The 24,255-nt window shown below is 46.6% G+C and overlaps 4 protein-coding genes across 4 annotated transcripts; 1 reads left to right on the top strand and 3 right to left on the bottom strand.

Annotated features, from left to right (window-relative positions):
• Positions 1 to 1,771: 1,771 nt before the first annotated feature.
• On the top strand, positions 1,772 to 3,541 carry GL218_00172 (C6 zinc finger protein; the record flags this gene model as incomplete). The annotated part of the gene is made up of 5 exons (XM_033576583.1): positions 1,772 to 2,053; positions 2,117 to 2,191; positions 2,242 to 2,397; positions 2,461 to 2,632; positions 2,817 to 3,541. 5 exons carry the CDS (start codon positions 1,772 to 1,774, stop codon positions 3,539 to 3,541), a joined length of 1,410 nt encoding a protein of 469 aa, XP_033441540.1.
• Positions 3,542 to 5,726: 2,185 nt separating this feature from the next.
• On the bottom strand, positions 5,727 to 15,755 carry GL218_00171 (Na(+)/H(+) antiporter 1; the record flags this gene model as incomplete). Its single annotated transcript, XM_033576582.1, has 6 exons — positions 5,727 to 5,885; positions 5,936 to 9,034; positions 9,403 to 10,032; positions 14,649 to 15,335; positions 15,484 to 15,581; positions 15,638 to 15,755. The coding sequence occupies 6 exons, from the start codon at positions 15,753 to 15,755 to the stop codon at positions 5,727 to 5,729; spliced, it is 4,791 nt and encodes a 1,596-aa protein (XP_033441539.1).
• Positions 15,756 to 16,939: 1,184 nt separating this feature from the next.
• GL218_00170 (Ribonuclease H) lies at positions 16,940 to 18,049 on the bottom strand (the record flags this gene model as incomplete). Its single annotated transcript, XM_033576581.1, has 3 exons — positions 16,940 to 17,297; positions 17,355 to 17,787; positions 17,845 to 18,049. 3 exons carry the CDS (start codon positions 18,047 to 18,049, stop codon positions 16,940 to 16,942), a joined length of 996 nt encoding a protein of 331 aa, XP_033441538.1.
• A 958-nt stretch (positions 18,050 to 19,007) lies between these two features.
• Positions 19,008 to 20,562, bottom strand: GL218_00169 (tRNA-specific adenosine deaminase subunit tad3; the record flags this gene model as incomplete). The annotated part of the gene is made up of 2 exons (XM_033576580.1): positions 19,008 to 20,319; positions 20,378 to 20,562. 2 exons carry the CDS (start codon positions 20,560 to 20,562, stop codon positions 19,008 to 19,010), a joined length of 1,497 nt encoding a protein of 498 aa, XP_033442002.1.
• Between the last annotated feature and the right edge of the window lie 3,693 nt (positions 20,563 to 24,255).

The raw sequence follows: 24,255 nt of genomic DNA, 5'->3' as shown, positions 1-24,255 counted from the left end.
TGTGTCAATATCATTATGATAACAGCGAACAAAAAGAAAGTACGTGGATAAATCCAGACTTCTCAAACATGTAGGAAACAGTCAAGTTGTTGACAGCTGATACTGGACTTTCAATGAGCTGGACATACTATTTGAACACGAGATTTCCATTATTTTTTCCAGTTAAACAATTACTTCAGACACCAGTCTTTACAATAAACAGACCTTCAATTATCTCTTCGACTACTCTTTCAACTAATACCCCTTAACCGACCCATATCCAGCCCCTAACCCAACCTCCCATTCAGCAACATCCACTTACAACTTCAAGATGCCTCATGTGAAGAAATCTACCACGAACCAGCACCACTGCCCCCTGAAGAGCAAGGGTAACTGCAGACTCGAGAAGCAATTCCAGCTGAAGTTCTGCACCAAGCACCTGACGTGCTGTTTTGACCACAAGGTCGTCCACATCAAGACCGAAGACTGCTGGAAGTGCGTGGTAAGTAATTGGAACCCAAGTTTTCACTGTATAGGTACCTGTTCAAAGCTAACTGATTGACTACAGAGACTTTCCTTCGATGCCGAAAACAAGACTGACGCGGGTACCGACGTAAACAAGAAGAAGGACGACAAGAAATCTTCTAAATAAGAGCTTCAAGATTATGGGTCCCCTATACACGCTCAAAACCCAGGTTGTCTATGGTACCTCTCATAGATATAGGTGGACGAGATTGGGGTAATGACCTGGTGGCGGATAGGTGCGGAGGCTTATGAGCTACGCTACCTCTTACTCATAAATACCCTCTTCTTTTATTAGTTTCTTTGCATTCAGAGATACCCCAATAGCGCGTTCGGCGTGGCAGTCTGGACGACATACAGAAGCGGATATTCCAGGATCAGATGTCCTAGCATAGAGCCTTTACATTAGTTATTTCCTTAATTGACATATTTCCTATTTGTACTTTGATACTCTCTAATCGATTATGAAATCTTTTATTCTCGGCTACCTTACTCTCTTGGCTGACAAGCCAGGTACTTGAGTATACTGAGATATAATAGTAATAATATTTCTAGGGAGATGTCGTGGGACGGCTAATGTTACACAGGGACGACTTTAGCATTAGCCATCGCTCACTATACTTCTAAAGGGGTTACACAGAACCGAAAAACACAATTCGTAGATGACTACATCGTTTAACTTAGAATGACTGTTCGGCTAACTGTTGGTGTTATACGGATTATAGGACAATATAATAACACCATTATTATTTCCTTGAGAAACTTTGAAGCAAACCTCCCCCTTTTCCCCCTTTCTATTTCCTTTCCTTTGCGTTCAGATTCATTAATCGTGAATTCCAATTGGATATAAAACAAGGCAATATCCTTGCAGCTAACATATATAGCAAAACATCGCTGGCCTAACTCATTGCGCAGTACACATGATGCTTTATTAACTGCTACTAGTTATCCAAGCTGATAAAACTAACACAGCTGAAAGCAACAAGATTCAGTTCATTAGTCAAAGTGACCAATCACATATCATTATCCCGGTCTTTAGCTTTGAGCATCGCCACGATTTCCGGCCACGTGATTGGTCCGACGAACGAGCTGAAGCCTTGTCCGCGTATGCTTGCCAAGCCAGCATTCCCGACTCACCTTAACAAATTCAAGATTATTTTTTGAAGTTTATCTCTATGATATATTGACACCCTTTCTTAGAAATAGTCATCTCATTTAAACTTTTTCCAAGTCTAGCCTATCCGATGGATAGGTATTCAATAGAGGCGAGATGGAACCGTCAAACACAACTCAGTCCAGGATCCTCCCTCGTGTGAGCTTGGATGGTGGAGATGGCTTTAATCATGCATACTTCTCTCCAGACGATGACATCAACTATCTCACTAGCGACGGTGCCCCTGGTTCTATCATGGCATTGGACGATATGTCAAGCGTTACGTCCCCGGGGACCGCGCTCACCAGGAGCAATTTGACTCAGAGACAAAGATATGAACGGCGAGGTCACACGAAGAGCCGGCGTGGGTGTTACAACTGCAAGAGACGGCGCATCAAGGTATTCGATATTCGGAAGTTATGGATAACCATTGTAGTTCAAAATACTAACATCAAGAAATAGTGTCAAGAAACGCGCCCGGCTTGCACGCATTGTACAAAGACGGGACTGAAGTGCGAATATCCAGCTGTTCAACAAGTCATACGCCAAGTATGAACCCCTTATAATTATTGTCTATTGTATAAGAGTCGTTACCAACAAGCAAAAAGCCACAGAATCAGGTCCCGCTGTTCAGTCTACAAGACATGCGATTCTTCCAGCATTTCTTGCAGACGTGCTTTCCCCATCAACCCATAGGGAACGAGACCATATGGACTCATGAGATTCCATGTTTATCACAGAATGTACGTACGCACCGTAACAAAGTCAACCTTAAAGCCAGGGTGCTAATCGACTGGAAATGGTAGTACGAGTATCTAATGCACGCGATATTAGGCCTCGCAGCGTCGGATCTCATGTCGCAAGATCCTAGTCTAGTCACCTTCGCCATGTTGCACCGACTGAAAGCGATTAGAGCGATTAAGAAGACGCTGAGCGAAGTCCCGAAGTCGAATACTTTTGAAGAAGGAAACGCTCTTAGTACGTAACGTCACTTACCCCCTTTTATCTCCGTCTCTTCTATTCTTTAGCTGGGGAATACTATCAACCCCTTAACCCCTTTTCATCAGACTCAACACCCAAAACCCCTTTACTATCCCACCTAAACCATTAATCCATCAACCATCCTTCAACTTCAACTAACCAACCTCACCCCCCTAACCAGTAGCAACCTGCTTCGCGCTAACCTTCCAATCCGTGGTCCTCGAGGACGGCATGGCCGAATTCATGACCTTCTGCCGCGGGATAATCCTAGTCTCGATGCAGATGTGGACGCGCAACACCAAGTTCCTCTTCCGCAACCTGCACGACAACGAGTCCGCCGCGCTCCTGCGCCCCTTCATGGAAGCGCTGCCCCCTATCCGCCGGGACTGGGTCGACATGGCCGTCTCCGGCATCCGGGGCTTGGAACCCTTGTGCGAGCAGCAGCGGCAACACGAGGTAGAACCCGAGTATTGCCGCCTGCTCCTGGACATGGCCTCGGCTCTAGGCGACTCCGCCTTCCGCGCCTACGAGCTCCTGTGCAAGCACTACGGGTGGTGGATCCAGCTGCCGCACGTGCAGTTCCAGCGGCTCGTCGACCCGGAGAACCAGACGTGCACGCTGCTGGCCGCGCACTGGATCGCGGTCAAGCAGATCATGGCCCCGATCACCGAGACTGAACACCGGCTACGCGCGCGCGAGCCGCGGTACCAAAATCACTACGACCAGGAAGGAGATGGCAACAGCAGCAACAAGAATAACGGCAGCATGAACCTAGGCATGGTCCGCTGGCTCAAGTATCTCAACCGCCAGGTCGACGCCGAACACCGGCGCTACAACGACTGGCCCGTGTGGGTTGAGGATCAGCTCGACAGGGACCCGACGTTCTTCGGAAGGACGCTGCCTTGATTTAGACGGCCTAGTCTATAATCCTCTACATAATCTACCTACCTACATACCTATAACAGACAAGCGGTGGGGCGTAAGGAGGAAGAGGAGGAGGAATTCATGGCATCGGCTTACTTGCTTACCCGACCCTATGAGACGAGGACGACAACATCACGACATCAACCACACCATATTTAGGCAAAAGCCAACCAACCAACCCACGCTTCTACGATAACACGGGCGATTAGCTCCTTGGCTTCGCCTGATAGCCACGGGCCGTCCCTTGATGATAGACCGAAGGAGCGGCTAGGATACGGCATTAGACCGGGAGTTGATTTCTAGGATATTAAGCCGCCAGCGCCGGTGGTGGTTATGGTGGTGGTAGTAGTAGTAGTATGCAAGGGCCTTACCTAACCTACAATTACCTTAGGTACATATGCATGAACGACAAGAATCAAGCTTATGTAGACCTAGACTCTTCTTCTTACCGGGGATGTATCTTCTCTACCTTACTATAGATTATGTACTCACTCACTCACTTACCTACCGACCTACCTATAATGTAAATAGCCTCATCCCACAAGCAAGCAAGCCAAGTGCAATCGGCATCCGATCAATTCCTAACCGGGTCTGCCAAACGAATTAACTGCCTACCTACCTACATGCCTAGGTAACTAATGCACCGGCAATCCTGCCCCAAATAATCCCCGAGTCAAGTAATCCCCGTCATCCTGATTTTATCCTATCCGGGAACACAACAAAATAATATTTTACTTTACTTACTCACACCTTGTCGGTTTCCGAGTGCTTATCTAATACCTACCTGCCCACCTACATGCCCAGACCAACCACCGGGACTATCCGTGCGGTATTACTTTACTTATACATATACTAATGTATCTCCCCTTCCTTCGTTCCCAATCCTTCGGAGTTTCACCTCTCTCTATGTACATAGCACATACATTAACATACCTAGGTACATTACGCACCATGCCGCTATGCGGCACAGCTAACCTACCCATGTCCACTTACACTACATACTTGCTTACCCGAATCACCGGCCGAACCCCAGTCCCAAGTCCCAGTTCCAGTTCCAGTTCGCGGCTTACGCCACGAGCCGTGTATCGCACATAGACACACGTGCGTACATACGCACGGAAGCCCTATCCTATCCTATCATCCCACAGTACCATAGTACATACATACATACATATTCCTTCCTTCCTTCGTTTGAAACCCGCAAAGCAAAGCAAGGCAAGGTATCTATCTCCCTCAGGGTATCAATGAATATCTTAGAACTCAAGAGAAGAAATCCCGATGACAAATATTACCTCTTAACCTAACCTAACCTAACCTGATAAACTAAGTCAACTACCTAAATAAGTGGATATTATATTATATTTATCTACCTACCTCCTTGCTTACGTCTTTATCTATCTATCCAACCCTTGACGATAGACTATACGCTAGGACGTTACATACATACATACATGCATGCATACCTACTAGGTTAAGGCACTTCAACTATGGAGCCCCGAATGTCGTCTAGATAAACTCATATTTCAAGACCGAGATGACTAAGACGTAAACGTATAGTCTAGCTTCGGTAGATACCTTAGGCCCCTAATCTGCAATGGACCTTTTTGCACGTCTGCGTCTGCGTCATGTATTTGCCCCTTTTGGATGACATACGATTTTGACCATGATAACAATAAACCATCACGAATAGCATAGTAAATATTAAAAAATTCCAACATTCAAGCCTACCTACCTAGGTACCTACCTACCTTACATGCATATTAGCTAGCCAGTAGACTCGTAGATTAATTCCAAGTGTAAACGCCACTAATGGATTCATACCGCTGAATTGATTATATTCAGCTAACCTAAACCATTCTTGCGCTCTAAATCATAGCACGGTGCCCGCCCAACCCAACCAAACCAACTCATGGTGTTCCCGAGTCTGACCGAAAATTCCAGGAGGGCCACCTCCATTCAAAACCGGGATGGCAAACACGAATCTAGGACGCCTTGCTCAAACAAAAAGACGGAGCCCACCGTTTTATCTCTCCTGTTCCACTTTCGTGCTCGATTGAGACACAGTGTAGACATCCAATTCTAAGTAACAAGGCTATACAGGGGTATTTACACATGGTGAAGAAGTGAAGCTTGAAACAAATATATCAAATCCTTAAAATAAATAAAATCAAGGCGTGCCGGCGATGTTTAGAGTAAGTCTTTGCGCAAACTCCCGTGGGTTTGCGACAAAGGCAGCCGAAGTGTTAACGAATGAGGTGCCGTAGAATACCAGCGAGGGTGCAACGCTCACTAGCATAGCACCAAGGATGAAGATTAGAATCGGAATCTGCCACTACCTGTTAGCACTAGTATTATAAAGAGAAGGGACGTATTTACCCAGACAAACCAGAGCATCTTATCACTGCTTCCGGTCTTGAGCCTCTGGGCGTGGGCTCGTTGTAGGTGTTCCTGTTGTTCCTTGGTGATGCTGTGCTTATGCCCTATCTCGAGAAGTGCGGGCACTTCTTGGCTCTGTGACGCCGCCTGGTCATAAAGAGCAGCACATTTCTCGTCAGCTACAGCCTCGGCTGCGGCGGCGGCGGCTGTGGCTTGCTTGACATCAATATCTCTTTGCGGGAAGATGCTGTTATATGCTGGCGGAGGGCTGTCCTTGACGCCGAATCTAGAAAGATCCCACCATTTACTATCGGCATCTCGTGGGGGTTCTTCGTCCCCAGGTTCAGGGCGCTGACCCCGGATGTTCGGGACGAGAGAGCTGATACGTTGCATGACGGGGGCTGCGTGCAGATAAGCGTGGTAATCCGGAAGCACGGGTATCGGTGGGAGGGCTGGCATCTGCGGCATCTGCGGCATTTGCATATGCGGTAGATTTTGGAAATGCATTGTCATGGAGTGCTGCAATTGCTGGAACTGTGCCGCAAATTGTTCCCGGAGAGCCGCCACTGCTGCGGTCGTTGTTGCGGGAGGAGCATCAACGCCGGTGGGTTCACGTGAAGGCGCATACTGCGGGAAGCTTGGTCGTCTTATGTTTAGCTCGCTTTGAACCGACGAATCATCATCGTCGTCACTGCTCTCTTCCGAAGAGCTTGGGCTCTCTAATATGAATTCCTCACGATGTGCTGGTGCCATTGAGGATGGATCCCATAGCGATCTTAGGGAGCTAGCACTATTAGCCCTACTATGAAGCGAACCGTTGCTTCGGGATCTGGAATGGTTCTCAATCTGTCGGAGAACTCTAAGCACGTCACTGGATCGAGCAACGTCAGCGGGCGTCAAACCAGAGAGACTTCGCATATTTGGATCTGCCCCTCTCATGATGAGACGCCGGACGATTTCTTGGTGATCATTCATCGCCGCCAAGTGCAACGGCGTGAAGCCTCCCTTATCTCGCACGCCCACATTAGCACCACGTGATAGTAGACCGGCGACAAAGCGCACGAGCCCGATAGAAGAAGCCAAGTGAAGCATAGTCTGCCCGCTTGCCCTTCTAAGGTTGATCTTCGCCTTGTTGGGGCTATCGTCTAGATCAATCAATTCCAGAATACGAAGAAGTCCCTTTTCTACGGATTCCGAGAGATCCTGTTCCAGATTGTTGAAGTTTGTATTGGGGGTTTGACTATTAGATCCGGGGGAATGACCCCAAGAACCGCCCGTTGCGGGCCCGTAAATGATATTTCTTGCGATATCCGCAACATCTGTCATTTTATTCCCAAGTTTGTTGCCCAGCACAGTGAGTGCTGTACGTATTAGGCGATGTTCATCATCGTCGACGTATCTAAACAGAGGCTGCTGCTGATTGCCATTAAATGAAAGCTGGGGAGCGACGCCTGGTTGTCTGATCGAAACCGGGACGACCCCGGCGGCATGAGATGGCGGCAGAAGGCAAACTAACGATGTCTCGCCCCAGAAGGTCGTAGTAGCCGCTCTTTGTTCCCCAAACATGACGTCTAGACCGCCATTTGTGAAATTGCTGCCAAGGATTGTGACCTCGACTCCTCCCGACTTTGGACCTTCGCCAGGGATGATCTTGTAGATCATCGGCTGTGCTCTACTAGAGTTCATGGCTGTGGGCGCATTGTATATATTCTGACTAAGCGAACTATGACATACATTTTGTATATCATTCCTCACTCGGCTTGGACTAGGCGCACGGCTAGGATGAGCAGAGGACGGTGTAGAAAACATTTGAGATACTGGCACATTGTCGATGCTCATGTTTCTACTTCCTTGTGGGACGCCGATTTCAGGGTTATTGCTGTTTGGTGTAGGCGGTCCTGCCGAAGCCGAATATTGTTTTCCAATGTTATTAATGCTCGCCTGCTGCCCGTGAAACATCATAGACTCCGTGGACACTGGGAAATTTCCCATGTTTGGCGAAAATGGCGATGCAGTTGCAGAGGTCACAGCTGATTCATTATGGGCTCCTGGGGGCATTACCAGGGGCGGTTGCCCTGTCTCGAGCCTAGTCATCGCTAGGCCAGTAGGGAGCTTTACCGATCCGCTTGCTTTCCTCTTTCTAGATATAAGGCCAGAAGGGCTAGTGGGCGAACCCTGCCTAGACATATTGCGGGATGTTGTTGTAGTAACCGGTACGGACTGGGAATTGTTACCCGGAAGAGAAAATGGAGTAGCCGCTGGTAATCCTTGGAGATCAGAGGTTGCTGGCGACATGCGAAAGGATTCAATATGGTGAACGTCCATTGCTACAGGAAGCGGAGGCGATAGAACAGAGTTCTGCGTGGCTGATGCTGCTGGAAGGTGTGTCTTGTGGTCATCTGTTATCATAATTGAGGATGAAATCTGTTGGGCGATAACATTGTCCTGGTAATCTTTGATGGTAAAGATAACTTGGAACCCCATTTTCTCTCCGTGATGGCGGCAGTAACAAGCAATGCGCATTGGGGCATCGACTTGAACGGTACCGTCAGGGACAGAGAGATCAGCTGGCCCAGCTCCCGTAGGATCAACCATATGAGGAGTGACTGCTTGCCAATCCTTGATTTCTTGGGTGTTGAAAACGATGACCCGTTGATGTTCATATCGATTCCATAACTCATCCTCCTCAGGCTTCTTGTGTTTCTTGCGGCTAGCACGCTTTCGTTCTCGAGTTATACAACCAGCACATATTCGTACTTCGCCACCATTCTGAGGCTTATGCTCATCGTCCTCACCTCCATCGTCCGACCTCTTTAAACTTGGGATGTCATGCCCGGCCACCGCAGCTCGACGGAAAGCACGCTGGAGCCTCATAGGGTCTTGCATGGCACTGGTGCAAACTAACATAGTATAGAGTTCGAGCATGTCAGGAGACCGCGCCGCTCCGGGCTTTGCTAATAACTTAGGCTTCGAAATCGTATGGGTTGGTAAGTGAAGCCTCTTGATACCGGGAGGGAGCGCGTGTATAGTAAGTTTGATTGGGATTTGGGTCTCAACTCGGGACTTGAGAGGCGTAGGTTGAATCACCAGTCTTGGCCTCTGAGCCGACGCCAAACTTATCTGATGTGAATAGGACGAAAGACTATTAGCTGGCATGCCTTTCAGATCTCGTCTAAAGGGAGGTTTAGAGGCTACTCTGTTAACCCATGGACCCGGATCAGGTGGCCATGACAGGGAGTTTTGCTGGTTTGACATTGTACCAAGACGGCTCGTGATATTATCGGGGGGGGGTGAGTTGTTAAGTATTGCCGATGGAGAGGTTTCTTGGCTAATCATTATATTCGACGCGGGCGATCCTTCTCTAGAACCACTCGTTTTTAGGCAGTTCATCGACTTTGTTATAGAATGTTGCTAAATACTAGTTAGTGTGAAGAGAGTTAACGCATGTGAGTAAGAACGGAACGGACCGATTGTGTCTTGTGATGACCCTTGATCCGCTTAGCGGCAGGGGCATTCGACATGGAATTCGCTACTACAGGCGACTCTTGCATGAGACCATTCATAGCGGGGCTAGGACTACTAGAAGCGCTATCAAAATCGAAAACACGGGACATTTCCATAGCAGTAGGGTCTATAGTGTCGAACACAAAATTCCCGTCCATATGTCTAGATTCATTTTCGAGGTTCCAGCCAGAAAAGTGCTCGTCAGTCACCATGGCCTCTGTCGAGCTCTGGCTCGTTTTCGCGGAGGTCGAATTGCCGCTTATCATGGAAGAAGAGGAAGACGCAGAGCCCCGGTGCGAAGGAAAATGTAGAGGCCTATTAGGGCTGACCTGTTCCGGCTGGCCAAGGCCGGGTGGAAAAGACTTTGGTTCATCATAGAGACTCGTGTCCAGCAGTTCGCCGCTGGTAAAATCGAATATATTCGTACCTGATGGGTGAATGTCCTCGAAGAAGTCGAACTCGTTGCTGGCAGAGAAAGAGGCAGGCAGCATCCCCGAATCAGAAGTAAACTGGTTCGTCCCACTGAACGGGGAGGAACCAGAAGTCGTCATGGCCCAGCTCAGGCAGTTCTTGGGTACACCAAGAATGGGATACTATATGCAGTTGTGTCAGCGTGTTAGGTAGAAGTCGTGATCCAACACAATACCAACCAATAAATTACCCTAGACTGTCCACACTGGTAACGTATATAACTTAATAGTAACCCCTAAAGATGAGATGGACGTCGAGGTAATCTTCCGAAGCGCTATCCTCCAGCAAGTCCAACAGTAAGAGAAGTAGCTATGCTTTAAAGTTACAGCAACATGCTTTCTCTTTTAGGTCGGCTCAATTGAAAATATGCTACGAGTATGAGAACTCCCAACGACCTCGATGGCAGATATTATAGGAAAAACTCGATATCCGAGCGATGGCTCGAGGGTGTTTAGTATTCGATGCTTGGGCTCGGAATAACGTGCCGACTCGGTGAAAAGTTGCGGTAAGTCGTAAGTATCCTAATACAAGTTTCTGCTTTGATAGAATTACAGACTATAATAATGTCTATCCGTCTCGTTATAGGAATTCCAATACGTCAAAAACTCGCAATCAATTGAATATGACTCAGTAAGAAAAGAGGCGATAGTAAAAAGAAACCCGGAATGAATGTATCGACCGTGATGGTGGTGTGGTCTGTTGACTTTAGATTTCACCAAAGGCCGGGATGGATGTGGGATGGATTGATTTAGGATGGGAGAGAAGGTAGGCGGCGTTTTGGATCAATCAATTTGCCCAGGTCCAAGATAGAAGAACCCTGACAGCGTGAGCATAGAACCCGACCGGGGGCACAAGCAGTCAGTGTATGGTACAAGCGCAAAGTTGGGGTGGAGAATTAAAAGACGGTCGAGGTTGTCTGGGTGCTGGGCTTGGTGCTAGGTGTTCGAGCGTAAAAGGGTAAGTTCGTTCGAGCACGCTAACTTAGACTAATTAGACCTAAGAGTTAGGTACTTAACACTTTCAAGGTTGTGCGTGGCAGCCTTCCCCCGGTGCCCGGAAAAACCGGGGTTTCCTATTTTGGAAAAGTGCGAAAAAGGGTATGTACCTAGGTACATAAGTTAGGTACTTTGAGTATACCAATAGTATCTCCGAAAATTGTTAGTGGCTTAGCAGGCGAACCATGTAGTAATCAAGTAATCTCGCTTAAACTACGTGTAAAACATTGCCGCTACTAGATTCTAATCGTGTTAGTGCGAAATCTTCGATATCAAACGAAGAGCAACCGCAACCGCAACCGCAACTATATACATATACCATATAACATAGGTCGTGTGCTCTATCTTACCACCATACCATAATAGGTCCCTTAAAGCTTAACCTTACGCAATCAAAGGCTACCTATATAACCAGACTAATAAATAAGCTCAATTAAACCATCGTGCTTTTAAACCTCCCGTGCTTACCTACGCGTTTTACTTAGTTCTGCCAAAAAAAAAGCGATTATTACGCAGTTAGCTTCATTTTCTCTTCTCAGCTTTGAACCCTTTAAGCAAACGCCGATCATCGGGCATGGTTTTTGTTTTGATGTGCTGACCACAACTCGCGGGGTTTCTTCGCTTACCTGATACCCTTAAGGAATACCTAATACCTAGGACTGGATTACGTACCTAATTTTTACCATCTAAAGGTCTAGTTAGAAATGACTATAACTAACTACATCCTAACTACCTACATAATTGACTAATTATTCCTATGGAGACTCTTACGTATGTACTACTCACGGTTGGCAAAATTTATAGGCAGTCTATACTATTTATTTTTTTTGTCCTATTTCTACTACATACTGTGCTTAGGGTTACAGACAACTTCTAAAACGCATTCCTGTTCCTGCGTCCAATCTGGTCTCTAACTGGTCCCCCAGACAAAACTTAACTTAATCAAGGGTCCCTCTCTTATCTGATAGGTAATCTGAACTGATAGGTATCTAATGGAGGGGCTGATGATTCTATCCTACATACACTACACTTAGTACGACTACATACATACAACCTCCTTCACGCTATCCACTGCGCATCTCCTTACCTCCCTCCGGAAGGTCGTTGCTCTCTCTTTCTGACGACATGCCAGTCTCGAACTCTTGTCCAAGTAAGCGGTGCCCGCTTCCATAGCCGCTTCTGCTTCTTACCTTTCTTTACTTCTCTTAACTACAACTACTACTATTACCACCACTACTACTACTACCACTACCATTACCATTATTACCACTACTACGTGTTCTCCGTGTCCGCCATTCGCGCTCAACCCACGCATCCACGGGGAAAACTCCCCGATGGCAAACCCCCGTTATCTCCCCGCCCTACTGAGATTATGGAGGGTCACACTAGGATAGAGTCGCACTGGAATAGACAAACCTTCTCCGTCGTCGCTACGATGCGGTTTTAGCCATACGCGGAATGGGCAGCTGCTTCGAAACTCTTCTCCTCCGCCTAGAAAACTTGGCGGAGTTCGAATATTGTCGTATCTCTTCGTCTGCAACTTCTTCTACATGTGTTTTTTTTTTCGGTTTTTTTTGTTTCATTCAAATCCCGTCCTCTCTCGTAGCCACCGGACAATTAGAGAGTCCAAGTCCAGCCCCGCTGACGTGCGAGATAGCCAGGAGAACGCACATATTGGCGTTAATTAAAAATGTATATCGGTACTTAGATTATGCGAGACTCCTCCGTCTGAGTCTTTGTACCTTAGGTAAAAACTACAACTGTCCCGCCATCTTACGATAGATCTACCAAGGTAAGGGTATGCGTCTCGGTGCAGTTGACATATGAAAAGAGGGGAATCGACATATCACTACTCGACCTTTTGGTGTGTATGGGTCTATTCAAAGACCTCGGACAGTATAGCACGGAAGGTTGTGGAGTTGCCATGTCTTCCCCTCTTGCAAGACCGACTGAAATCAACTTCGAAGGCTGAGGCAAGAAAAAAACAAAGGACCCTTGATCCCCCACGCAGATCCAGGGTCCATCACTCACAAGGCTAGGCCAAGCTATAGCCAAGGCGCCCAATTATACAAGAGAGAATGCCAACTTAGGAAAGATGGTGGTTTAATAGCTGATGACATATATGTATTTGAGCCGATTCGGGCAGTTTGGCTTGAGTAAGCCGGTGTATGATTGATTACTGTAACCGTCACTACCGGACATCCGTGTTATGTTGTAGTTGACATCACCGGACTCCGAAATACGAATGAAGTATAGGAATCCGGTATTTGCAAATAGATTATAAAATAAGAGGAGCGTGTTACTATTAAATTACAAGGCAATCAGATTGCCGAACGAATTTCAAAAGAAAAAAAAATATCTATCTACCACAAAGATGGAAGCTCCTAAGCGTCCTAGGTAAGGTGGTATTGAAATAACTTGATGAAGCCGCTCTCGTGACTCTAGCCCTTACTCTAGTTCTTTTGTCTAAATGCCACCCTGCTTATTGTTCCGCTAGCAGATAGTGAATGCGTAGTAAATGATCGATGTATTGGCTCTAAACTGTGTCTTGGTAGATGTCATGCTGGAAGGAAGAGTGACCAAGCATTGCTAATGGGAGGATGTCAAATAGTTCATGACACAGTTGTGAAATCCCTCTTAGGGTCTTGGAGTTCTTTACCAACTGACGATGCTTCATCAGGGAAGCGAATCGTGCGGCTAGGTAGGGTAGGTGACGGCGTGCTGTGGGGCGATCCCGCTTCAAGATTATCTCTGGGTTCGACAAGTTCAGTAGCGTCCGCCGTAGTCCCCGTGTGCTCCGTAATGATGGAACCACCAACCCTATAAACAGGTCGTACAGATACGGAGCGAGAATCGGCAGAGGTTTGAGTCGCTGTCCCGTCCCTAGAACGGCTCCGTGGAATTATTCGTGCACCTATTTGGAAAGGCAGGTCCTCAGGTGAGGACAAAGACCTTGAAATAGTTCGAGGGAGGTAAAATCCAAACTTTCCCAGGGGAATACTAAGCCCATGAACAACCTAACGAGTGATGAGTATGATATCGATATCCGCGGTAAGATAAGACAATACTTACAACGCTGCATATTACCATGAACCACACCAAGACCGACACACTCTCTTTGAGATGAGCCACATCCCACCTCGCCACGCTTCCCTGGTTAGGGTTCAATGTGTCTATGAATTCTAACGTCACGTATAGATAGAAGATAGCCGAGCACCCAATTGGCCCAAAGAAACCCATGAAGATTGCCTGTTGAAAGCCATATATCTGGGGGATTTTCTTATAGAATGCCAGGACAAGTGGTAGACGCCGAAATATCAGTATTAAAATCCCGAGTGGGATCAGACGGTAGATCGGAATGATGCTATTAGCCACGAAACTATGCCACTGCATAAGTATGCTCAGTCAGTGTTTGCTACTTATAGAAAACATTCGGTGTAACTAATTCAGGATACTCATTCTGACAAGCGTTACCTGTGCGATACTCCGAATCCTTGTATTATAACAGGGGTAAATAAAGAACACAAGCATATACATACCGGACATACCGCGCCATACCACATGAATATGGTCACATTAAGAAGCATGTCTATAGTAGGTTGCAGAGAACTAGAAACAGAGAAAATGGTTAGTAGAGATTCCGTTAAGACCAGGGGTTGTCCTAGGACACAAAAGAATGCATACTAATTTACAGTTAGCAAATATAATAACCGGCAGGCTATTCAATACGTATGGGTACGAACCTCATCAAGTGTTTCCAAGCGGAACCAGTCGTCCCAAGTAAAAACGTTCCCGGCAATAAAGCAGGCCAGAATATCATCGCTGCCGATCATACCGCAAGTACCAGTAATGAAGAGTGCGAGCGAGAATGCGAAGACGAGGAAGCTCTCGCGATCCACGAATTTGTGTTCTTCGCAGAAATGAAGCAACTCCTTAGCGATCCAACCAACGACCGCGCCGTATACTATGCTAAGAAGGATAGTATATCCCCAGGTCTCTCCAAACCATAGGCCTATGGCGAGGCCGGCACCCCCTTGCTCATTTACACCACCGTCGCCAATGTACTTGACGAGGTATAAGGCAAAGAATAAGAAGGGATATCCGAGGCCATCATTAGCTCCAGACTCCGCGATGATTATCTTCTGGAGGTCTTTGGGGACATTGTGGTCAGCGAACCTCCCCTTCACTATAACATTGGACAGAACGGGATCGGTTGGCGTCACACAAGCCCCAATTGCGAGAGCATGAAGGAAAGGCAAATTTGGAACCAGACCCCAGACGAGTAGGCTTGTTATTATCCACATCGCCGTCATGATCGGCCCCAGAAGTAAAGCCAGCGGTTTCCATTCTTTCTTCAAGTAGCGACTAGGTAGTTGAACGCCAGCTAGAACGAGCTGGACTCCAAGAACAAGGCGGGTGAAATATAACGTCTATGATAAAGTGTTAGTTGTGTCGACCTAAAATCACCGATCATTTATTCAGTAATAAGATTCATTATGTGCTACTTGTCGCAGACAAATCTAATAAATAAGGGGATCTGGTTTTATTTAGATGGATGAATCTTGAAGGATCGCTTACGATCGCATTTAAGTTTTCTTCCGAGCCTGCATATTCAAGCGGGCGGACAAAGTTGGCAGCGTGGGGAGAGAAGACGAGGCCAGCCAGGAGCGATATGACTAAGTAAGCCGTCAGCCCTCCATTTCGAGCATTGTGTAACTATTGAAATACTTACGGGCTTCGGAAAGATAGAAATTCTCCTTGAGAAGGTAAGATACCAGACCGAAGACTGATATCCATCCTCCCAACACACTAACAACAATGTTGAAGTTGGTAGGGGCGAGAGTGGGCATTGTTAGTTAGAGATCAAACTCGGACAGACTGTCAAGTAACTCCTGAATCGTCCTTGCAGCAGCGCAAGGCAAGGAAGCAGTGATATGCTGGTGAAGTGAGTGTTATTGAATCATTTGGTTCTGACGAAGTTGTAGTGGACGTCAAGTTAACCGCCACCTTGACTCTATATAACTATAACGAGATGGTTTGAGCGATTGGGTTATTAGTACTATAGTATCAAGTTGATTGCGACTTCTAAAGGGCGGTATTGGTCTAGGAGATATTGTTAGGTGCTTCTCTCCTTTTTCTGTCGCAACGAACAAGATAATCGATTTGGTGATTTACTTATAAAATTATCACTTAGGCTCTATAATTAGTAGAAAATAGATGAATCCTACTGGCGGATAGGTAGATATGTAAGTATGTACACCTACTTATCGGTCCATAGATCTGCGAGCGATGTATAAGGAAGAAGAGAAAGGATATGAAGAACGACGAATTAGAATACCTACATAAGGACTTGGCTGCTTCCGGACTCCACTTATAAGTTATCTAAGATCGGTAACTTCCATGCCTTGGCGAATGGGAACTTGGCTTTTGTTACACAACCATACAAAACCGGATATTTAAGTTTATGTAGTTACGAACTTATTACTAGAACACGGCGTTGCATTACGCAATTCATCTTTAACTAGAAACATTTACCTTCTACATACATATAAATAAATATACCTTAGGTACGCATACGCATTTCTAACGTGGCAGGTATATTTGATATCCTGCAAAACGGAAACGACTCCGGGTGGTTTCGCTTCGGTCCGAGTTCGCTGTGGCTTTAAGTTGCGTGTCATAAGATTAGGCATCAAACTTATACTATTTTTATTGGAGGATTAAATCATCGTCGCTTAGAAAAAAGTAATAATCAGGTAGCGATAGTGTATCATTGTTATATATCATTGTATGTCAAGGCGGCAGATTATATTATACTGCATCACTGGCCCGACCGGTCATATCTTGTTCGTAGGAACGTAATGTTTATATCAAAACTAATCAACATGAAATTTTCAAATGAGTAAAGAGAGACGGTACTCCCCTCTGGGTGGTATCATTGCGCGTTACCCGGCGTTAGCATCGTGAGCCTATCGAGGTACATCTCGTGAGCGATGTTCGGATCTTAATATGCAGGTCATCGTGATACACATGTTTATATCATCTGTCTTGCGCCGTTCACGGCGAGTTCGTCCGCCGCTACGTTCCCGGCATCAGCTGCGTGGCCCTTTACCCATTGGAAGAAAGTTTTCGTTCCAGCTTCGGTGCGCTCATCGATCTTAGCTCGGATAGCTTCGACGAGATCTTTGTTCTTCACCGGTCCGTCTTTAGTCCTCCAGCCATTCTTCTGCCAGTTCACGTACCATTCCGTCGCGCAACTAATCGAATATTTACTGTCCGAGAAGATGCGTATTTTTTGTTCAACCGGTACAGTTTCTAAGGCTCGAAGAATGGCCGTTAATTCAGCCCGTTGGTTTGTCTGTATTTCACCCTGAAGGCGCTCTGATATATTTCTATGCAAATACGTTAGTAAATAAACAAAACAGTCAAACCGGCTTCATAACAATTACCTTTCGTCACCGTGTCCAAAGAAGACGCCAACGCCGGCGGCAGCACCGACACGACCGTTGGCAAGACTACTACCATCCGTATAGACGCGTAAGACATCCTTCTCATCTTCAAGTTTATTGGCGTCGCTACCTGCGGACTTCTTGCGCTTTTTCGAAGAGGGCTCACCACCTTCGTCTTTTAAGAGAGCCTCCTGTGCCGCCTCATTCCCATGGGTCCGTATGTATTCTATCGCACCCTCGCGAGTATCGAATCTCTTGTATTTCGGGCCCTTCCATCCCTTGATCGCAAGCGACGCCGTGTCCCAATCGGTATAAACTCCAGGCTCTCTACCGACAGCCACCGCATAAAATCTCTCTTCGCCCGGGGCGGCTGCAGACGTCTTCTTACCGGCAACATATGCCTCGGCATCCTCCTTGCTAAGGAAGGACTTGTCTATAGAATTATTGTTAGCTCCTTAGTTAGCATCTGACGGGTATTCGGCTTACCTACAAGAAGCACCTCTGAATCCCGCGGTCTGCTCCTGGCATTCCGCCCACGTTAAATAGACACCTGGGTTTACTCCAGCTCTTACGGCATAGTATTTCTGAGAATCGGCATCCATCTTGCGTTTCCTGCTAGTCTTGGCCGGGGTTGTATTAGCGGGTTGCGAAGCGGATTTCGACGCTTGACCCTTCTTCGTTGAATTTATCGGCATGTTGAACAGCGGAAATGGTATATCTTTAAAACCTAACGCGATTACACTTGTCCATAACAGCCCAGATGATCCTGTAGATATAGTGAGTTGTCTCACTTGTTCGAAACACGCGGCTTTGTTGCGGAGAATAGGAGAGTAACAGGTTACGGGGGACGCAAAGGTGCGTATAAGGCGGTGTCGGAGAAGTCAAAGGAGTGTCATTTTCATTGAAGACGGGTAATTAAGACCCCCAAGAGAGGATCAAAGGTGGCGTCCGTTCTCGTCAGACCTCTCCCTGTCTATTCTTTCTACGATGCGAACAAGATGTAAGTATATGTAAGTCTTGGGGAAGAGGGGGGAATCCCATCAAAGCAGTTGGCCTCAGTCATTGCATACCCGTGGGCATACGAAGTACATCAGACGACCTCAGTAAATTCATTTTAGGTACCTACCTAACCTAACCTACCTAAACTTGAAGAGATAAGATAAGGCACTATAATCCTAGGTACCTAGCTTATAGGTCCCCACTTTGGCGGCTCATTGGAACCGCTCATTCGGAGCTACCAATACTTAACGACTTATCCCATTTAGTTATATATCCATGGGTAATGTTAATCACGGGAACCCTTCTATTAGGTTAGGTAGTTTAGGTAGTCAAGGTAATTTCATAATTTCTTGCGATTGGGTATAGCATACTTGACGATCTAGCGTCGGTCCAAAAACATACAACGAATATCCTTTGACTTTTGTCATCAAGGACTTGCCTATGCTGATCAGGTTCGCGGCCCAACTTATACATAAAATGCCTTGAATAAAACGGGATGCATATGATGCCCTAAGTGTAATTCCCTTCATAACCACCTAACCATGAGACGCCGCGCCTTTCAGTAATGCCAATTCCGGCAAGGGGACTACCTAATTCCTCTGCTTGCCTCAAAACCAAACTCCTTGGATGCGTAGAGGAATTAGTGAAAAATGATTATGCGTGTAGGTGCGCGTCGACTGGTAAGTTCTCAATCCTGTCTGATTCCCACTCCCAGCCTAGGAGAGTCCAGTTCAACTCCTTGCGCCAGTGGAGTCCAAGGCCTTGACCTCCACCACACGAGCCTTCCCCGCAAGTACCAGAGGCTCCGCACGCATCGTAGCCTCGATCCTCGGAGCTCATACCACCTGTTAGCGGCATACGGTGACGAAAGACGATCCTGCCCATTCGGGAGTGTAAAATTGCCATGGCACACATTGTGCATGGTTCATGAGTCATATACAGCTCAAGCTCATGACAGAGGTAACCATCAGGGCAAGGGTGATCTTCGTCGAATACTAGCTGCTCATCGTTAAGTAGAGGCTTGTCTTGGAACGCTTCAAATTCCACCATCTTTTGTTCAGACTTGGGTCGATTCTCAGCTCTCACTAGCTTCTGTGCTACCATGCTGATAGCCCTAACTGCTGCGTGAGCCATGGGGTTTCCGATCCTTCCCATCTTCTCTTGTTGGTGCCAGCGAGCATCGGCTGCGATGGCGACAATCTGAGTCGTCTCTTTTGCCTCGGGATCCGATTTGGTAGAGTCCTGGGCGTGGGCTTCTGAATTTGAGGCATCAGGCTGTTCGACGTCCTGTATGATACCATCAGGCACCTCAACAGCACCGTGTGTAATTCCATTCACACCTCCAGCAGCTTCGGGATGAGAATTGCAATTGTCACCGTCAGCCCCCGCACCCTCGCCGTTAGAATAGTCGGACTCTCTAGAGCCTTCTTTTGAGGCGTTTTGTTTTCCAGACTCATTCTTTCCGGGTATCGTACGCTTGACGATAACAGCGCCGATAGGCTCTCCATAGCCGGCTTCCTGTGAACTTTTGGCTATCTGATGCGCCAAGGTCATCCATACGGAGGCGTCACGGGAGACAACCGCCTCCGTTCGAGATATAGTACTTGGGTGAGGGCCAAGAGGATTGTTCTTCCTGTAGACAGTCTGCCAGAACTGTTGTGACCACATGTTGGCCTGGACCTGAGAGGTGGGTGCCAATAAAGGAACAGGAATGGTCCCTATAAAGATGTCATCCCTAATGTCATCAATGTTGGCGAGACCTTTCACTAGTTCGTCGTAGGACATCTCATCCTTAGGACCAAGCACGATGTAAAGCCAGTTGGATTTACCAAGATGAACCTGTCGTCCATTGCCTTCATTCATGAACTGGGTCTTGAGATGAGGTGGTATGTCGGCAGGCTTGACGCACCGACGCAGGTGAGGGAGGTTCTTAGCTGCATCATCACCAGCTAGAGCTCGGGCAATACTATAGTAGGTAGTGTTAGCTTGTGGTATAATTCCTAAGGGGAAGCATCCAGACTGACTTGACAACATCGTTAGTGACTTTATTGGGAGCTCGCGTGACATAGGCTAAGCCGAGAGAAAGATTGTCTCTTAGTTCGAGTATGGTCTTAAGAGGTACTAGAGTTCCTAAAGCAATATCGGGAGGGATAAGATGTCGGGAGACGGGGTCGAGCGCCTCGACAACTTCCTTCATGGAATCGCTCATAGCGGTAACCCCCGAGACAAGGCGTCAAGTTTGTTTAGGTGCCGAGTTGAGCTAGACCGTAGAAGGGTGATCACCTATTAGAAGTGCAAGTTTGAGGTAAAAAAAGGGTAGAGTGTAGGCGCAGGCAACAAGGTAATTTGTAGGAACTGCGACGTTGATGTAGTAGTAGTAGTAGTAGTAGTAGTAGTTAGAGCGATGGCCAGCCTAAATCCAAGAATCGATGGATCCAGCAGGATCAGATTAAACGAGAGAATTGATCAAAAATGAGGTTGATGTGATAGATCTCAGCATTGTGCTGGGAAGTCGGGAAATGCATAGACTGGTGGAGAGGCATAGGCCGAGCTCTATGTAGGAAGATACCAAATATTTATTTGTTTCTGGGTCGAGGAAGCCAAGAACCGCACGATTCTCAGGTCGATAGAAAAGCACTGTCCGATTTCGAACCGTCGCGGTTTCTGCCAGGCCTGTGTGGTATGTCAGTCTTTTACGTGCGGATGGTTGAGGAAGCTTGTAGTTGCTCTGTTGTTGTGTTTTGACTGTAGAAAGTAGGTGGTGAGTTAAAGTTGAACCCTTGCAGGTACGGACTGTTGATCCACTTCATGAATATACCTAGATGTGGGTCGTACCTGCCTACAGAGAAATTTCTTGGTGGGGTTTATCGATAGGGCCTCTATAAATCTCAAATCTCAGGGTCCTACCTTAGGTACTTTAGCCTTACGCACTGAATGCTTTACCACTAGGAGGTAGACTTCGCTGCCTTTGGTACATGTACAAACATAAAGGGTTGAGTCAAGAAGGTACCTCCATGTACGTACCTCAAAGAGTGTTAAATTTCCCATGTTTTGCACACATGTACATTATACATGGATATAAATATGTTTTTGCTGCATTATGACAACATCTGTAGCTGTATGATTGGTCAATCCTCTCTGTCACTCTTAACGTCTTTAGTACGACATAAAGACCAATCGGAATTCAATGCAAGTCTTATATTTATTATTGGTTTGCACTTATTGCCTGGTGCTTGTGTAAGTATATATGTCATAGGTACGCCTATGTACTGATATCCAGGAAGCCCAGCTCCAGAGCCTCAGATTTGCAGATATGTCTGATAACGTGAAGATCAGGGCCGACTCCAAAATCGGCAGACGATCATGGCATGCCAAAGATTTAAGATCTACCTACCTACGTACATAACATACATCATATCATATATGCGGTGTAGAGATATAAGTCTGGCAATTATAATGAGCCCAACCATAGTACGATAGTTCAGAGATGACATTATACGAGATATGGCGCTTTGCTCAGGTGAGTTTAATGGGTTGAGCATGGTTAGATTTCAAACCTATTAACAGAAGCTCTCAACTCTTAGTATTTATACTTTCTACCCTATCATCTCATCTCTATATAGTAACATTCATCGTATCTCTGCTGCGCTTACGCAAGCACTCTCTATCATTAAAGCAAAGCACACGGCCAGGGGGCTCCCATGCTAGGGATGCTAGGTTTAATGCTATAGCAAGGCTGATAGTTGGGACGATGATCTAGGTATACGTGAGTAGGTTACATCCCAACCAGCATCATCCTTATCTCCCCCTCCCCTTTATTTCCCCGCGAATACTGCGCTCCTGATCCAGCACGTGGGGTGGTTGTTCTCCATGGCGACGTTTGTGAGGTATTTATTGGAAGACGTCCGCACACTTACCCACCTTCTTAATAGCTCAGAAAATATATTGTTGACGAGTCCAGCCAGAATGCAGCCTGCGGAGCTACATAGTCAGCATTGCTTCCCCAGCTTTACGTTGCAGTATGTCGTCGGCCTGGCACCCTAGGTATGAGCACGATGAAGGCGATATATGGAATATGTAACCGTCGCGGCCATGTGACTAGGTTTAGAGGCGGGCTAAGGTAACAATTTCCGACCTTTAAGATATTGCATACACGCGAGCCTATACTAGAGTTGTATATTGCAATGCTGTTCAACAAAGTGCGACCCAGTTTTAGGAGGTCAACCCCACGACTATTGGATCTTAGGACTATGCTGATCTCAGATCGTGAGGGGTTTGCTGACAGGGTTTGATAGGCGTTCCTTGGGGAAATATTGGGGTATCTGTTTTCAGCCCTCCCGGGGGTTACTCGGGCGTGAAACATTGTCCGGTCAGTTTCTTATATCATTACTATGCGTTGAATCCAAAAAAAGCTACTCCCGCCAAGACGGATCTCCGGTAAATCTCTCATCCTACGTATGAGGATAAACTTGTGCTGTGGCATTGCGCTACCTATATGTCTAAGCCCGTCTCGGCGCCGAGGTGAATACAATAAAAAATTAACTTGGGAATTTGGGATAAGTTGAGAGATATCGCCAAGTTCGGAGTTATGTTGAGTGGGTGCGAAGTGGCTAAGTGTAAAGGGGGCCAGAACAAACAAAATCCGAGACTTGATGAGGAAATATGGCGATCGATTCGCCGGTTTTCGCTCTCTTACGCCTCCGCGCTCACGAAACAGCTTTGATATGTGTAATCCCCGTTGCGCGATAATTACGTTGCAGGTATCCAGACACCACCTGGGATTCGATGTCAACGAATCAGTTGCATTAGCACTTACATGGCACACATCCTAAAAGCCTCCTCCGGTCGCAATACTCACGGATCCAATAGCAAACGGTCTGAACGGATATGATTGCTCTTCATAGTAATAGAGATATTTATCTACTAATTTTAAAGGTTGAGATGGATGGTTATGGATGCGTGGTTTGTTGGAGAGATTGCATTACATGAACACTTGATTTGTACGAGTCACTTATACACTTAGGTACACATAATAATTTCCTATACAATGGTGCCCTCTTCCTCCCCCCACTGGCTTTGAAAGTTTAAATCTCCATAAGTTGACGACTACTACTTAAGTGCCTACCCTATTCAGTCTAAGCCTTAGTCCTTAGCCCAAGAACTACCAATTAAGCATCAGAAGACTAGGGCGTGGGTTTGACTGTAACTTATTGTTACACCCTACTGACCCTATTACTATTAGACTTTAGGTGGTCTTACGTCCGTCTCAGCCATCAAATCAAACAAGTAGGAACACAAATAAAAGGCCGCCGTCCCTGCTAAGAAAGCTAAGAAAACTAAGCCCCTGGACTTATTTATCTTTTAACGTGAAAAGCATTCGATTTACAGCCTCATCAGCATAGCTTGTCTTGGCCTCATATCGTAGAGGTCTGCCAAGATTATAATCGGGCCAACTGTTGAATGCAGCCCCGTGGTCGATAAACAAAGCCTTATCACATATTACGACGACTCGCAAAAAGACGTGTTAACGTCAGAACGTTAGGACGGCAGGACGTCAGGCAACGCCGCAACCGCTAGAAAAACAAGTCTTAGGACGACATCATAAAGTCCACAAGTCCACAAGTCCACAACAGCCCACTTACGCCCACCTCAATCGACCTAAGTTGACCTTGTCGGCCCACAGATAGAGGAGAGGGAGCCACTATTTCCATTCGTTTCTTTCTCTGACAGAAAAAAAAGGTGATATCAGAAGCTCAGAACGAGGCTTAAAGAAGACTGAAAATATTAACTTACATCGATTACCTCGGTCGCTTTATTCTCGGCTTTCACCTTTCACCCTTAAATTTTACCGTCATCAAGCATCGATCATCGATACCATTTCCTTCGTCGTATCTCTTCTCCT

This window comes from Daldinia childiae (assembly GCF_008694065.1).
Source record: "Daldinia childiae strain JS-1345 chromosome Unknown Scaffold1, whole genome shotgun sequence".
NCBI lineage: Eukaryota > Fungi > Ascomycota > Sordariomycetes > Xylariales > Hypoxylaceae > Daldinia > Daldinia childiae.
This window is presented reverse-complemented; position numbering and strand designations above follow the sequence as displayed.